This window comes from Squalius cephalus (assembly GCF_949319135.1).
Source record: "Squalius cephalus genome assembly, chromosome: 5".
NCBI classification, from domain to species: Eukaryota; Metazoa; Chordata; class Actinopteri; order Cypriniformes; family Leuciscidae; genus Squalius; species Squalius cephalus.
The window spans coordinates 26,210,705-26,228,260 of NC_137126.1; the positions used below are offsets into that span (position 1 = coordinate 26,210,705).

At 38.5% G+C, this 17,556-nt stretch overlaps 1 protein-coding gene across 7 annotated transcripts in view; it reads right to left on the reverse strand.

The window, feature by feature from the left end:
• Positions 1 to 17,556, reverse strand: part of arl15a (ADP-ribosylation factor-like 15a) — a 166,923-nt gene that overhangs the window by 72,181 nt on the left and 77,186 nt on the right. For all 7 annotated transcript variants that reach the window (XM_079873209.1, XM_079873211.1, XM_079873206.1 and 4 more), the window contains one exon: positions 4,826 to 5,034. In XM_079873209.1, the coding sequence (XP_079729335.1) occupies positions 4,826 to 5,034 (209 nt within the window). The remainder of the gene's footprint in view (positions 1 to 4,825; positions 5,035 to 17,556) is intronic.

Genomic DNA, 17,556 nt, shown 5'->3' on the forward strand with positions numbered 1-17,556 from the left:
TGGTGTCAACAAGGAATTCCGTCCCATGAATATTTCCCTCCTGAAAAAAAGTCGCACACAGGGCCCTAGTGAGGACTTTACAGGTCCAACGAGTCTTTTAAACTTCACTGCGGCAATGTAAAATTGAGAAGTCGCCAACATTATGCCATAAAACGATACCGGGCAGCGCTAATAACTAGCTTGCAACAAAACAGAATGCAGAGTGTACACACTGGCTGTTGCTATGCATGGGAAAACCTAAATATAACTTATCTTTAAAACTATTTACCAGAAACAAATAATACCTGTTACATATCAGCATAAAAAAAATATTTCAATGTACAAAACATCTAAACCAGTCTGTCTGTAAACAGCATTTAGTGTGACGTGAATCAACTCACCATAGTCCAGAAAAGTTTCTCAACGGCTTAAGATGCTAGCGTCACAACGTTCCAATTAAATTTTAGCCTTCGACTTTCTGATGAAAGCTCAAATCCGGTCAGTTATGACAGATGGCAGTGGCACTTCTGAGAGAAGAATCAGAGTCAGTTGTGTAGCTGCTCAGTGGGCAGTAATGACCTGCTGATTATACATCATGACTCAGAGTTTGAAGGGTGTTTAGTCTCTGCACCTCTCTGGCCAGGTGACTGAGCCTTTGCGGTAAACCTCATGAGTTTGGATCATGTTCTTTTAACCACAAATTCACAACAACACCTGCTATACAAAAACAAAGGACATCTTACAACCCCAAATACATCTGAGAAGAATTTGATTATTATAATGAAATCAGATGGCATGGTGCACAACAATTAAGAAAGTTGAATTAATCTAAAGGATGAATATTCTAACTTATCTTGTCCATCTTTATCTAACCCTTTTCTCACATGAAGAGTTAAGCAAACAATTTGTTTGTACACGCACTGAGAGACATTTAGTATCTTTCATTTAATATTAAGTATGCAAGTTCTGCACGAAAGCACCTCAACAAGACATCTGGATTATTTATGATGGCACGTAATGCTTGAAAGGTTTGTTTGAACTAAGATTCAACTATCTGAAGCTTTTTATTATGGAGAATCTTGAAATGTTCAGGTGCTAGCATTTCAAAACCTCCAAGAGAATGTGAAGCACTTCTGCTTCAAATAGATGTGGAACAAGATCCAAAATAAAACATGTAAACATTTAAATGTGCAATCTTTTAAATGAAAGGAGTGTGTGGGGCAAAGAGGTGAGGAAGAAGGAAGCGAGAAATGCAACTACAAATGCCAGTTCCCCTCTCAGGGATCAAACCTGTCTCGGATATCCTGCTCTGCTATTCCGCCTCTCTGCTTTGATGGGTCAACCACAACCACACTCTTTCTCTCTTGCCTCTCTCTCTCTCTCTCACACACACACACACACACACACACACACACACACACACACACACACACACACACACACACACACACACACACACACACACACACACACACACACACACACACACACACACACACACACACACACACACACACACACACACACACACACACACACACACACACACACACACACACACACACACAAAAGTACAAGCACAGACAGCATGAAAGTTGAAATTAATGCTTTCAATCTTTGCAAGTTTGACTTCTATGATACCATTTAATGTATTTAGACAAAAAAAAAATATTCGGAAGACAAAAACAAAATCACAAAACAAAAACATAACGCAAAAAAAAAAAAAAAAAAAAAAATCACAAAACAAAAAGAGGTGACAATTCAAACACTGTACATCCCTCAGATACCTAGGACAGTTAAAGGACACTCTCTTCCACACACAGATGTAAACTAAGTCAGGCCATATCCCATTCAATGCGATTGCCAAGTATGTCAGAGATAAGTGAGGATCGACCTGTTGGACTCACTGTGACAGGTCACACAGTATGCCTACAACAGGAATAGAGATGACACCGCAATCAAATAAAAGGCCTGTGGCAGAGCTCACTGCCTCTCTAAGCCAAACTCACGTGGCTCTGGAAGTGTTTGCAAACAGCTAAAAGAGGTCAAGCGCTGTGACTTCAACTTCTAAAAATAGACCAACACATGGCAAACTCCCCAGTAATGTGGTTTGCGCTGATCAGATGCAACTGACCACATTTATGAGCTTAAACAAAAGAGGGGTCTGTGTGGTCTCTCTTGGTTGACCACCAACTGAGTGAAGTCAACACCAAATACAAGAGTTTCCTCAGCATGCACTCACACAGTACATGTCACGCGTGCTGTTAGTCAATATCAGGATATCTGCGGACCGGGTGGCACACAACCCTATAGGCTTATACACTATACAAATCAAAGGGGACCAGTGTCTAAGTCTTTGTTATTTTTCATTAGTAGTTGTAAAAGTAAAATCCTCTCTGACATGCTAAGCATTACAGCAGACAATGTTTGTAATTACTTTATGCCTGTTGCACAACAATGCACACTCGAGTATAGTGTGATTCTCACTTCCATCGTCAGGGCCTAAGCTTTCAAAAACCCCTCCAGCATATTTCCTTATGTCAAGAGTTGGCAACAGGCTTGTCTGAAATACTTTGCAGGCTCCTTCTCTCACTGCCAATTGAGTTCTCACTACGACCACAATACGAGCCTCTTCAAGTAAACACAAGTAGAAAGTGGAGGTGGCTAGCCAAAACATCCCACACCGAACACAACCGCACTGGAAGAAGGCAGGTGTCACTTTCACATGCAACCACAGTGAGTACTTAGGCCAGTTTCACAGCGCATGCATAAGCAGCGTGTAATGTAAGAAAAGCTGCAGTGTGACATTTGTCAAATTGTCGATAGGGCTGCATCGCTATGAGAAAGTTATTTTCCGGGTTACTACTTTCATTTACAAAGGACATGATGAAATGTTTTTTAGGAGTGAGTTATTGAGAACTACTATACTTGAATCTGCACCCCAAACCCCAAAGTAGCCTTTATATGCGGAACTTGTGTCAAGCCTGACATTGGTGTCTTTTTTCAATCAATAGATTAGTAGATTTTTATTTTATTCAAAAACAAACCTATATTGCAAAATATTGAGGTGATAAATAGGTCTAAAGTGTCTATTTTTTTACATATCTATGTTTTATTTTCCATAGATAAAGAAAGACCCATTTGCAAATAAAAATATTATAAATAGGTGTAAAATATTACCTGGAAAATATTACCTCCTTAATTCCACCCACCATTAAGGGAGTTGTTATGTAAGTGTATAAGCCTGAAAAGAAACATAAAACTATGGCTGTCAATGTAATAAAATATTTTTTATTAATTTCATGATATCTGTAGTCTTTACCAAGTAGAATGAAACTGTAATAATGTCAATTTTGGTGATTTAAAAAAAAAAAAACTTTTTAGATTTGTTTTTGGCATTTTTGCATTTATTGTGATGGGACAGAATAGAATTGACAGGAGAGAGAGCCCGGGACTCGAATTTGGGTTGCCCGAAGCACAATCGTGCTATATGTCAGAGCGCTGCCCACAAGGCTATCGGCTCCGACAAATTTTGTGAATTTCAACAAATTTATTTAAATGTAATTTCATTTAAAATTTACAGCAGACAAAATAGCACTCCCTTGCGGCCCCCTGTGCTTTGAGGCAACATGCTGTATATGCATATAAGAACAGGTCTTAATTTTCCAATTATGAGTCACATTTATCAGCCAGTGATATAATCTGTAGTTAGCAGCAGGCGTTTGATTGGTTTCTTGAATTGCATCACAGACAACAGCTTCTGTGCCAGCTAAAAGGTGCCAAAAGCAAGATTAACGGAAACGATCTGCATATTCAAGAATAAACAAAAAAGCTAACAAAATGTGATGTTTACAAAAATTATGGGAATCAGTTGGGCTGATGATGCCCTGTCTTTCCTTCACATTTAATAGTGGAAACTTTAAAAAGCACGTATTTTATTCTTTAATTATTATACCTCAGCATAGTTGAATAAGACATTCCAAATGTTTACATTATGACTGGTTTAAAGGGATTTTAGGGACAATATCAATATCAATATGATTTAGGATTTTATGATTAGGTAGTTTTCAGGAGAATAAAAAAAAAACAGGTACCATCCACAATTTATTTAGTTTAATAAGTAAAAAATTTATTCAATTAATCCATGAAATGAATGTGACACTAGTGGGTTTAAACAGCACTTTGTTTTAAACCTATTATTTATTTTCATCTTATTTATTAATTTTATTAATAATTGATCAGTGATTGACAACAAATATTACTTCTTGTTCCAAATATTTAGCCAAGCATGTTGAACTTGTTGAAATGTGACATCAAAGTTTAAATTTTGGCAACCTGTAAAAATGCGTACTCATGGTATGTATATAGATTGATAATTTCCTGTCTCGGATGCATAACTCCAGCACCAAACTGTCATACTTATGTCCATGTATAGATTTAATACATACTTGGAAAACTTAAAGTGCCTCCTGCAGCATACTTCCTCCTGAGGAGAACAAACTCTATCGGGTTTTCTCAGCGTGTGGAAAAAGACTATTAGTCAGCCAGCCCACGTCACAGCATGTTTACACCATCAGCTCTGGTTCTGTGATGCAGTAGGGAGGGGGAGCTCCACACAACATCCTATCCCAGCCCTGGTCAGTCATCTTCCAAAACTGACCATAAACATCAGCTCTTATTACATGGCAACAGGACGCTTTCCAAAAACCACGCTTCCCATTGCTCAGTCCAAACACTTCAGAGAGTGTGTACAAACAGAGGCCAGCAACCCTCAACAGCAGCGAATCACAGAGAAGATGGTCGGCACTTAACATAGAGCTATATTTGGTGTGGAAAGTTACCATACCTCCAACACAGAGCGGGCAGCTGGTGAATCCTGGTGGTTGGCGAGAATGAGGAAAGGAAGGGTGCACAGCTGAGGATGCTGCATGGCCAAGTGGAGCTCAGACCGGGAAGCCTCCATCTCTTCATCTGATCCAGCACTATTGAGGACAAACACTACACCTTGGGAACCTTGATAATATCGGCTCCAGTATTTCTTGATGGTCTCAGCTCCTAAAAAAATGGGAAATAGTAATGATGTACCATGTGACCCTCTGTTCATATACGATGATAAGTAAGCAAAAATCAGAAGTGAAATATTGGCTCCCTTTCAATTTACGAGTGTAATTTTGAATTGAATTAGCTACGCCCTACAGGAAGATGAACTGAAATTTGAATTCAAAATGACAGGAAGAAGAATATATAGATTTGTAAATGAAAATAAAATAAACACAGATAAAGCAGTCTTTGAAAAACTGTTTTTCCACTGTGGTCCACAAAAGTTAACTAAAAAATATGAAGAAATGTATGAATTTAATAAAAATAATTATAGGTGGTATCCATCCATCCAACAACCATTCTTCAAGGCTTTTAAGCCTTTTTTTCCCATTATTTGCAAACATGTTAATAGTTTGTATTGAAAAACTTTGATTTTCTAGCTTAAAAAGTTATTCATTTTTATTTCACTTCCTTGCATTCAAATTGCAATTCTGTATCCTGTTTGCTACCTGAATTCAAATTCAATTCAAAGGAATTGAATTGGAATTTAAAAAGGCATTCTAACTTTAATTCTGAATGGCACACAACCCTGGTTTAAAGCCATTACAAGTCTTTCATTTCTGATACTAGTAGGTTCACATTCGCTTCAAATCTTCGGTCTTCCACAAATCTGAAATATTCATGGGGATTTACATGGCGGTCTCACTGAACAGATCATGTAATAAAATATTCCTCATCCTCTTTCCTTATAGCAACAGTCTATGACATAAATCATATTATGCTGTTACAGTGCTCTTCTTGATTTCGAAAGTTTTAAAATCTTTCAAAACGAATCCCTTATGCTTAGAATACTAAACTTGGTCTGATTGCAGCCAAAATAAATATGAAAGGAGGAGAAAAGGACATAAATCATCAAGCATTATTCTGTCACAATAATCATCAGACCACAAGTCAAGTCATGTAACTGTAAACAAATCTGGTGAGATCTTGACGCAAGTTTGTAGAAAAAAAAGTGTTCTTGAAGTCTCAAAACAACATTGTTTAGCGGAAACTGCAAGAAATAAATCACACTCATCAGAAAAGAAGCATTTTGTTTGACTTGCAATAGTGTAAAATAACAGCACACAAGTCTCCTGGGGAGATGTGAAACGACAGTGTGGTCCATTTGCTCAGTGTTTTCTAACAGTTCTGTTCAAATATCTCAATGATTTGCTTCGACCATCTCATGCAACAAGATTCTAGTAATTCAGCAACCAATTTAGAGTTTGAGTTGAACTTTATTGTCCATTCTGTTTGTCACAGAGCGGAAATTTGTCTTTGACACTGGTGACAGATACATTCACATTAATGCTTAAAAACACATGCCACATGAACAACACAAACACAGAATTCACAACATTATACTATTAAACACTAATTAAATTAAACTACAATTAAACACAAACTACAATTAAAATAAGTGCAAATGAATACACTACAGATGTAGATAATGAAATGAGAAAATGTATTTCCATAATACGATTACATATAATTAATTGTCAAGACAAATCGGTGTCATCACATGTATGACAAACATGTACAAACCTGTTTGTACTATCACAGAAATGTCTGCTTAATTTACCTACATCTATTTCGAAGAGACTGAATAGAGTTAGAAATAAACAGTCAGTCTATCATCAAAAAGACATGGTTCTGCAGCAAGTTTTCTCTATAGAGTAAATGCACAGGACTTTTTAGGAACTATACAATGTATCTGGGTTTCTCTTGGTTGCCAGCTCAAATGTTTTGCTGGTTTAGAGTCCACATATGGTTCTTTTTTTACTGCTATAAATTGATGTGCACATTTTTACTATGCCACAGTAGCTGTTTTGATTACACGACTCTCTGGAACACTTGATTCTGATTTTGACATTCTGCAGTCAAATGCTTATGTAGAATGACTGTTAAACTGTATATTTGATCGTTGTCGGACAACCGATTCCCACAGCTGTACATTGCAGTGCTCCACTGCCTAATTTTTTCACATCACAAAATAATTGCAACACAAATGTCAATTCATTTATTTATTTGGCAAATGGCCATGTAATAAGTGGGATAATGTACAGACAGACAATCATAATGGCAAAACCCTATCAGGGCTTATTGTGCAATAATGATCCTCTTACTGTAGGTTACGCCTTAGGTGCAAGTTTGCTGTGAATGAGCCCTACATGCTCACAAGGTGAATCATCCACTAATATCTCGTCTTCATTTACACTACAAAACCTCATAGGTTTGAGGGCATAAAGCTTTTTTTATTTTTTATTTTTTTATTAATTTTATTCAGCAGGGATGCATAAAATTGATCAAAAGGGACAGTAAAGATATTTATAATGTTAAAAAAGATTTCTATTTCAAGCAAATGCTTTTCTTTTGAGCTTTCTATTCATCAAAGAATCCTGAAAAACATAATATAATTCCACAGAAATTTCAAGCATCACAATAGACCACAATAGACCAATAGACCAATTCAGAGCAGCGCCATGACAGGTATGAAAGCAAGGCTGTTACGGATAGACTTACCGTGTTTTCAATGGCATCCGCTGTAAAAAGCTGTATAAAACTCCTAGATTAATCAGTTTTCCACAGCTCATATTTTCTGGAGTTTTTGTCAACTGAAATCTCTCAGAAAGATATTTTTGCAGTGTTTCGTCAGCAGAACAATTCAAAAACACATTAAATAACAATAGTACAACCCACTGAAGAGATGTCTATCCCTCACAGTCTCGCTTCTATTCCCATTAAAAAATCAAAGATGGTGCTGCTGTGAACACGTTCTATTGTTTTCAACACTGATAATAATAAGAAATGGTTCTTGAGCACCAAATCAGTAAATTAGAATGATTTCTGAAGCATCAAGTGACCCCGAAGACTGGAGTAATGGCTCACAGGAATAAATTACATTTCAAAATATAATGGTTTTCTATTTGAATATATTACAAGTTTTACTGTATTTTTGATCAAATAAATGCAGCCTAGGTAAGCAAAGACTTCTTTTAAAAACATTTAAAAAATGCTGATCCCAAACTTTTGAACTATAGTACGTCAAGTACTGTAAGAACCTCACTTCAGACCATCATCCAGAGATGATTCACCACATATACTGTTTCCCAAAACACACTTGGAATAACAGCAACAAAGTACACACAAGCTGACTGCATAGTGTAAAAGTAAGTAGAAGTGTCTGCAAAATATAATCTCAGGCAGCATCTGATGACTTATTTTTTCAGCACTGATTTTGGGGCAAATCATTAGAATTCTTCTAAATGGATTTAAACATGGAGAAATGTTAAACAAAGCTGTACACCACTTAAGTTACTGCTACGTGAAATCATGGTCAAATTAGACATTCTTGATAAACAAAATTATCTGAAAATATGTACATTCTGAGGAGTTTTCTGTGGAGTTGAGTGGGTGAAGATAGCAAATAGGCCTGGTTATGCATCCTTAATCATGCAGACTTGAAAAGAATTCTTCCCAAATTCCATCAGCACATTAAATGTGCAACAAGGGGGAAAAACACCTTGGACAAGGCATACTCAAATGTCAAGAAAGGCTACAGGTCAATTCCACTGACTCATCTGCTTTTAATACCAGCATACAGCCCCTTAAGAAGGAAAGCTCCCACCACTACCAAGACTGTGAAAAAATGGCCAGATGGAGCCTCTTCTCAGCTCCAAGAATGTTTCGAAAGAACTAATTGGGATGTCTTCGACAATCAGGATTTGGAGCTGTACACATCAACAATACTCTGCTATATTAAGAACTGTGTCGATAATGTCACTGTCAACAAACGCATCCGGATTTACTCCAAGCAGAAGCCCTGGATGACTAGAGAGGTCAGGACCCGCTTAAAAAAAACGTAATGCTGCCTTCAGGTCCAGAGATAAAGCCCTCTACAATGCAGCCAGAGCTAACCTTAAGAGAGCCATCAAGGGTGCGAAAGCAGAGTATAAAAGAGAGATTGCGGACTAATTCACCCACAAAGAATCTGGCAGGGGATTCACAAAACCTCTGATGCTAATGCCTCATTGGCAGAAGAACTTAACTTCTTCTTTGCCCGCTTTGAAGTGAGAGTGACAGAGACGGTCACACCACCCACACCCACCCTCACCCTCAACAGACATGCACCCTCATTTTTTATACAGGAACACAGGGTGAGGAGTGTGCTCAGAGCTGTTAATACAAGGAAGGCTGCAGGCCCAGATGGAGTGACGGAAAGGGTGCTCAGAGAATGTGCAGACCAGCTCTCTTCAGTCTTCACAAAGATCTTCAACCTGTCCCTGTCAACAGCCACCATCCCATCTTGCCTGAAGTCAGCAACAGTTATCCCACTACCGAAGAAAACAGTCATCAGTGGTCTTAACGACTACCGCCCGGTTGCACTTACCCCAGTTATTATGAAGTGCTTTGAGAGGCTGGTTCAACAGCACATCAAAGCCAGCCTTCCAGACACCTTCGACCTACATCAGTTCACATTCAGAACCAATGGATCCACAGAAGATGCCATCGCTACTGCCCTGCACACAGCATTGCTCCACCTATGCCGAGGCAGCTATGTGAGGATGCTTTTTATTGACTATAGTTTAGTATTTAACACAGTCATTCCTGACAGGCTGGCAGCCAAACTGCTGGGCTTAGGTCTTTCCTCATCTATCTGTCACTGGTTTAAGGACTTCCTGACCAACTGCCCCCCAGACGGGTTAGGTCCCTATTCCTCCTCCACCTTAATTCTCAGCACAGGTGCACCACAAGGCTGCGTGCTTAGTCCACTTCTCTACGTCCTTTACACTCATGACTGCACCCCAACCCATTCTATCAACACTATCATCAAATTTGCAGATGACACAACCATTGTTGGACTCATCTCAAGAGGAGACGAAGCAGCTTACAGAGATGAAATTCAGAGATTGACAAAGGCGTGGGGTAAATAACTTGGCCCTGAATGCTTTTAAAACCAAAGAGATCATCATTGACTTTCGAAAGCACAACACAAATCACATACTTCTGCACGGAGAGGGTTCCAGCCTTCATATTCTTGGGCAAGACCATCGCCGAGGATCTCTCCTAGAGCACAAACACCTCAGCAGCAGTCAGCGACTCTATTTCTTGAGGATTCTCAGAAAGAACCACCAACAAGAGCAGCTGCTAGTGTCCTTCTATCGCTGTTCCATCGAGAGTGTGATAACCTACTGCATCTCTACGTGGTACGCAAGCAGCTCAGCGGCAGATAAGAAAGCTCTCCAGAGAGTAATCAACTCTGCACAAAAAAATCATTGCCTACCCTCTGCCTTCCCTAAAAGAGCTTTACGCTGCACGCTGTCTCAGAAGAGCAGGAAACATTTTAAAGGATCCTTTCCATCCGGGTCATCATTTGTTTGAATTGCTGCCCTCTAGTAAACGATTTAGGTCCATTAAATCGTGGACCAATAGACTCAAGAACAGTTTTTACCCCCAGTGCCATACGGGAGTTGAACACTGCCAGCACACACACACACACATAAACTGATAAATGCACCAATCTGATGGGGCATGTTATATCTCAACCTATAGAAGGTTAACAACACCCTCTGTATATTTCAGTGTATATATGTTACATTATATTATTTAAATTGGGTTGCATTCTGTTGCACTTACCTCTCTTTTCCTTCTGTGCAATATCATGCAGTACTTACTGTGCAATTTTTTTTTGCACTATTTGACTGTCGCCTTGCTTGCACTGGTTTTGTGAGCATTGTTTTATATTGTCTTGATTATGGCATATTGTTTATTGATGTAGTGTACTGTATATTGGTCATTATTGTATTGTTTCTATTCTACTTAAATTGTATTATTTAAATGTTAATCCGCACAAGCTATATGTGATGGTACCTTAAGGATTACATCAATTTCGCTATACCTTTTGTGGCGGGAGGAGCAAACGACAGACACAGTGAGAGTGGTGTCAAGCCTCGGAGAGGCATTTATAAACAGAAATAAACATAAAATGTCCAAAAATGGGGAAATTGAAGTGTTATAACAAAAGGGGATCTGGTGTCCTTGTTGTGCCAGGGGATAGTGAAGGATGGGTAGTGAAGAGATGGGATGGGTCCAGGTAAGGGGGCAGTGTTGCACACACTTCTCTCTCTGGTCTGAGGCACGAGGGGTGGCGGCTTCAGCATCGCGGCTTGTCCTCTTCATCCATGACAACTTAAGGAGAATAGCGGCCCGGCATCCTAGCCCGTCAGCGGCATCACGCATGGATCTCCGTTCGGACCGTCTCACAACTCCGTCGGCGTGGGAATCCCTCTGCGTTCCCTTCCTGGACCCACGAGGACACCAGTGTGCATGCACAGGGAAGAGACCGGTCTCTCTCTGACCGGTCAAAGAGACGCGCTCAGCATTTAACAGCGGCAGTGATGAGGCTTCATTATCTTCAGGTGTGCCTCATCACACACCGCCAATTCACCTCTTCAGCGCCCCTCCTCTCCAATCACACCCACTCCAGTCGGGAACCTGGCGAAGGGCAGCGAGTTAAGGGACGGGGTGGCGCTGATCACTAGGGAGAGGCAGTCGATCCCCCACATTTTGTATAGTGACAATAAAGAATCTTGAATCTGTTTGGATCTGTGATCACATGTCCCATACCCATCTATCATGATACTGACACGTTCTGCCACCTATTGCCATCCCTCCTACTTTCACTCACTACTACGAGCCTACATCCCTACCAGAAGCCTACGATCGGTCAACGAGCGACGTCTCGTGGTTCCATCACAGAGAGCCACAAAATCACTTTCCAGAACATTCTCATTCACAGTTCCATGCTGGTGGAACGCTCTCCCCACCCTCATCCGGAATGCACAATCCCTGACAACCTTCAAAAGACAGCTGAAAACCCATCTCTTCCGTGAGCACTTAACCTCATAAAAAATAAAAAAAAAATAAAAAAAAAACTCCCCTTTCCCTTTAAAACCTCACTTATCGGGCTTATGCTACTCTGAATAATGCCTGAACTTCGTATCTTGAGCACTTCTTGCGTTGTTTTTGTTTTTGCCTCTTCATGATGACTCGCTTAATCTAGTCCTAACTTGCAAGTCGCTTTGGATAAAAGCGTCTGCTAAATGACTAAATGTAAATGTAAATGTATTGGTCAATGGCCCTGTCAGAAAGTCAAATGTAAATATGATACTCATAAATAGGAAAACATACTCAGAAAACCACAGTCATTGATGTTTCTGTGAAGCATCTCAAGACATAATTCAAAACATATTCTGATTTCTGCAGACAGAATACAGGAGTACCCGCTGTACATATGATGTTGCAGGGCACCATTATGTAAGACATATGTGAGACTAAAAATGAAATTTAGCAAAAACTATCTCCTAGGACCTGTTATCTTGACCTGCCAAAAGAGATGTAGATATGTTGAAACAGTCTGTCTTGGCTGCTCATCTGTCCACATCTCCATGGTATAGTGTTTCATCTTAACTCATTAAATGTCAATCATTTCAGTCTGGATCACATCAGAAAGCTTGAGTTTTGAAATGCCTTTCCACAGCTCAGATACGGGTTATGGTATTTAGCTCGAAACCATCTAACCACAGGCAGCAGACAGTACAAACAACCAAGCATAACAGAGTCTTAGGTTTCTTTTCTCTTTAAAGGGGACATATCATGAAAATCTGACTTTTTCCGTGTTTAAGTGCTATACCGGGTCCCCAGTGCATCTACCAACCCAGAAAACATGAAGTGACAACCCAGTAACTTTGTCTTGGTAAGCCTTTCTCAGGCAAGCATGTCAAAAAATAAGCCAATCAGATCTCGCCCCCCTTCTGACGTAGGAAGGGGATCTTATAATATTATTAAGATTATAATATTACCGCCCCTTAATCTGCACGTTTCCACCCACGGTGCCACAATTTGGTTTTCGCAAGCGACAACAGTGTAACCAGTTCTAACATAATGGCAAAAGTTCAAGCAAAACATGCAAACTGTTCTGTCTTTGGCTGCACAGATGAGCACAGAACACTATTTGACCAAAAAAATGTCACAGCTGTCTTATAAAGACCTCAGGGAACTGTGTCTACATGACAGTGCATGCAAGTCAACAACTACATAAATGTATCCACTTACCATTCAGAAACGTCCAGATGCAGTCTCTCCATAAGGCTGCACTCCGCTACTGGTTATTTCTGAGATTTTGGATGAGTAAGATTATTTGCGTGTTTTGTTATTGCCGCAGTCTCCGAAGCTCGTTTAAAGGATCGGCTGTCTTCTGAATGGGGGCAGGGAGCAGCAACTCATTTGCATTTAAAAGGACAGACACAAAAACTGTGCGTTTTTGCTCACACCCAAAAAGGGGCAAATTTGACAAGCTATAATAAATGATCAGGGGGGTATTTGTACAGACACATTCTGGGGACACCATAGATTTATATTACATTACATTTAAATATAAATAAGTAAAATACTTTGTACATCATAAATAACATTTGAAAATATACTAAAATAGAAAACAGTTCTTTTAAATTATAATAATATTTCACTAATTTATTGTTTTATTGTATTTTTGTTCAAATTAAAACAGCCTTGGTGAGCAGAAGACTTCTTAAAAAAAATAAAAATAAATAAATCTTACCAACCCCCAATTTTTGAATGTTGGATATATATGTAGAAAAATATCACACAAGCAAGAGTTCTGAAAATCAGTGCAGCATTTATGCGAGTGATTTTGCTTTTATACACCAATCTAATTAACAAGAAAATGTGAACTGACCAAATTTAGTCTGAAACCCAAGTTACTTTATAATAATAATAATTATAAAGACTAAATTTGGTCAGTTCACATTTTTTGGTTGGCGGAGAAAAAAAGAGAAAGCTAAAGCAACAGAGACTGGAAAAGTGTTTATGAGTGGTGCAAAATGACTGAGATTTCTGTTCTGCTCTGGAACCCTGGAAAGATAAAAAAAACACGGACAAGTGATGCAAACCAATTGACCAATCACATTTGAGAATGCTGTCATCCAGAATCCTATCCCCCTCCTCAATGCCTGATCAAAAATGTTTCAAGTTATTGTGATATCTTGTTCCAGCTAATCAGAAGAGATTTTCTTTACAGTTAACACTATAAGTTATTTTAACATGAATAAATGAATGCATGAATGAATGAAATAAATAGGGTACCCATTCAAAATTCTCATCCAATGAAATGCTTGACAATAGGATTTTGCAGGGGGATAGGATAAGACAGCCAAGCCCAATAAATAGAATATTTATTATAGAGAATGATTAAATTTAAGATATGAATCTTTAACATAAAGCTATTTAGTTACTCTACTTTTCATCTGCTGTCCAGCTGGTTCAGAAGCCTGAAAGTGACCTTCCCTCTGCAAATGTGAGACAAATTGACATCCCTGATGTCATCACCATTGCAATTTAATGGAATTTTGTGGAAACCAAATAACAATAGAATAATAGTCGCCACATATTGCATTTAGTTATTAGCGTTGCATTAGTGTAATCATAGAAAAACCTGACAGCAGTATGTGCCATTGCAAACTACGAGTTGTAGCACTCAATATTTAAGAAAAATGGACAAAACCACTGACTATACAGGCTAATTTGGTTTGGCAGAAGCAACTCAACCCTGGCAGGACATCCTAAAAAATGTACAGTGCAGTCCAAACGTCTGCGACTACATTGAAAACCTGGGATTCTGAAGAACTGAAATGACTGAAAGTTTCAAAGCAGTTTTTTTATTATTCTTTTTTTATAATCTGAATAAAATTATTTAATAAAAATGCAAAATAGAAGCATTTTCACTAGTGGTCAGACTTTTGGACCTCACTGTACTGTGATTTGTTTTCTCAAATGTGCAGAACAAAAAATCTAATAAGAAAATCATAATTTAAAACATTATTTTATTTAGATAGAATGTAAAACACTGCAATTTCCTTTTTATCCAGATGGTATGAAAATTAATGCTTTCCAAATCTAAGTGGTCACCTGACTGTAAGATACTCAAGTGCAAGGAGGGTGATAACACAGATGGCTCTAATAACTACTCACTCACTGAAATACGCATGCTGATTCAGTCATTTGACATTAAGAGTTTAGTAAAAAAAAAAAAAAAAAAAATCAGGACACTGTTTGGTCTGTGCCTAAAAATGAAGTGGTAAGGAAATGAATAACATTGTCTGACATTCACAGCAAGGGCTATCATCACACATAAAGTCACGTCTAATCTCGTTTGACGTCAATGTCACTGGAGAGGGCACATTCACAGACTCCATTAACAGATGCCTCTTCACTGTGCCAGTCATGCCTCACACCTAACGGACATACTGCTAACACACACCGGGCATCGCTGGACTTCGTGTCAAAAGGGTAACAGACACGGATTGCCTCTTGCCATGAGGGCGGATTATTACACGGATGAGGGAAGTTTGTTAACCGCAGCAGGATAACATACTTTAGGCCACAATCTGTGTGACAAACTGCCGACATGCCACTAAGGCAAATTCTCACTGTTCACATTCAGATAGCTCATTCACATTCATCCATCCTGTCATTCCACAGTTTATACAGCACCAATCTTTAGCGTTGTGTTCATTGTCATGCCGCCTGTAAATCATGTCGATGTGATCATATTCATGGGATGAATGCTGACACAACCAGTGGGAAAACAACTTTCTTTAAAGACTTTCTAAATGGTTAATTAAAGAATTATGGATTTTTATTAAAGTAAATTGGATAATTATATTTTAATTGTGAATGCTGACTGTACATTTACTAGTTTAGAAAGGAATTTCACTTACACAACATATGGAGTGAGACTTTTCCATCTTCCATCTTTTCAAGCATTAGCTTCTGCTGCAAACGGAGATTGCAGTTACCTTGTCATTAAATTTTTCTTTTTGTCTGTTTTGTTTTTAACTCTAAGGGCTGAGACTTTTATGATGGTGGCTAAATAAAGACTCCAGGGTCTTGCCACAAAAGACGAGGTTTTCAAACCAAATAGTCTAAAAATATAAAGTTTAGTTTGCAATGCCAGTTTGTAAAAGGTAAAGCAATCAAGAAAAGAGTATGATTTATTTAGTGAATTGTGCTGCTAAAATATACAGTTTGGGATTAGTGAGATTTATTTTAAAGAAATTAATTATTTTACTCAGAAAGGATGCATTAAGTTGAGCATAAGTGACAGTAAAGACATTTACAATGTTAACAAATATTTCTGTTTCAAATAAATAAAATCAGTTTCCAGAATATAATAAACTTCCAGGCAGGTGTTTTTGGAGCTGGTTGGAGATAAACTCTGCAGGACAGTGACCCTCCAGGACTGGAGTTTGACACATGTGTTCTAAGCTATCTGGGATGCTGAGATGATGAAACTGATTAGGAAGATTATTGATAAAACAATCTTTAGTGGCAGAAGTGATAGGTCTAACATATTTATAACACGGAGTCGGCTTTGCAGCCTTGGCTAAATGTAATTTACACAAGACTAGATAATGATCTGAGATGTCATCGCTCTGGTGCAGAATTTCAACGGCATCAACATTTATTCCATGTGATAATATTAGATCTAGAGTATGATTACGACAATGAGTAGGTCCTGACACGTGTTGTCTAACTCCAATAGAGTTTAGAATGTCTTTAAATGCCAATCCCAATGCATTTTTTCATTATCGATGTGTATATTAAAATCACCAACAATTAGTACTTTATCTGCAGTCAATATTAATTCTGATAGAAAGTCCGCAAATTCTTTGATAAAATCTTTATGGTGCCCTGGTGGCCTGTATACAGTAGCCAGCACAAATCTCAAACGTGATTTATCGTTTACACTATATATTTTTACATTAAGCACCAACACTTCAAAAGAAGTATATTTAAAACTTGATTTCTTAGTGGTTTTGAAAATATTACTATAAATTACAGCAACACCTCCCCCTTTGCCTTTCAGACGAGGCTCATGTTTATAACAGTAATCTTGCGGGGTGGACTCATTTAAAGTAATGTAATCCTTTGGTTTTAGCCAGGTTTCTGTCAAACACAGCATATCTAGGTTATTATCTGAAATCATATCATTAACAATGAGTGCTTTTGGAGTAAGGGATCGAATATTCAGCAACCCAAGCTTTATCATTTGCTCATCTGTATTATAGCTGTTTTTATTTGTTGAACATTTTTAACCTTAGATGGGTTTGGACGTTTTTTGGATTTCCAAATTCGGGGAACAGACACAGTCTCTATATGATGATATCTAGGTGAAATAAGCTCTATGTCAGGGTTCACCAATCTCGGTCCTGGAGGGCCGCTGTCCTGCAGAGTTTAGCTCCAACCAGCTCCAATACACCTGTTTGAAAGTTTCTAGTATGCCTAATGAGACCCTGATTAGCTGGTTCAGGTGTGTTTAATTGGGGTTGGAGCTAAACTCTGCAGAACAGCGGCCCTCCAGGACCGAGATTGGTGAACCCTGCTCTATGTGATGGGATTTAGCTGACCTTGGTGACG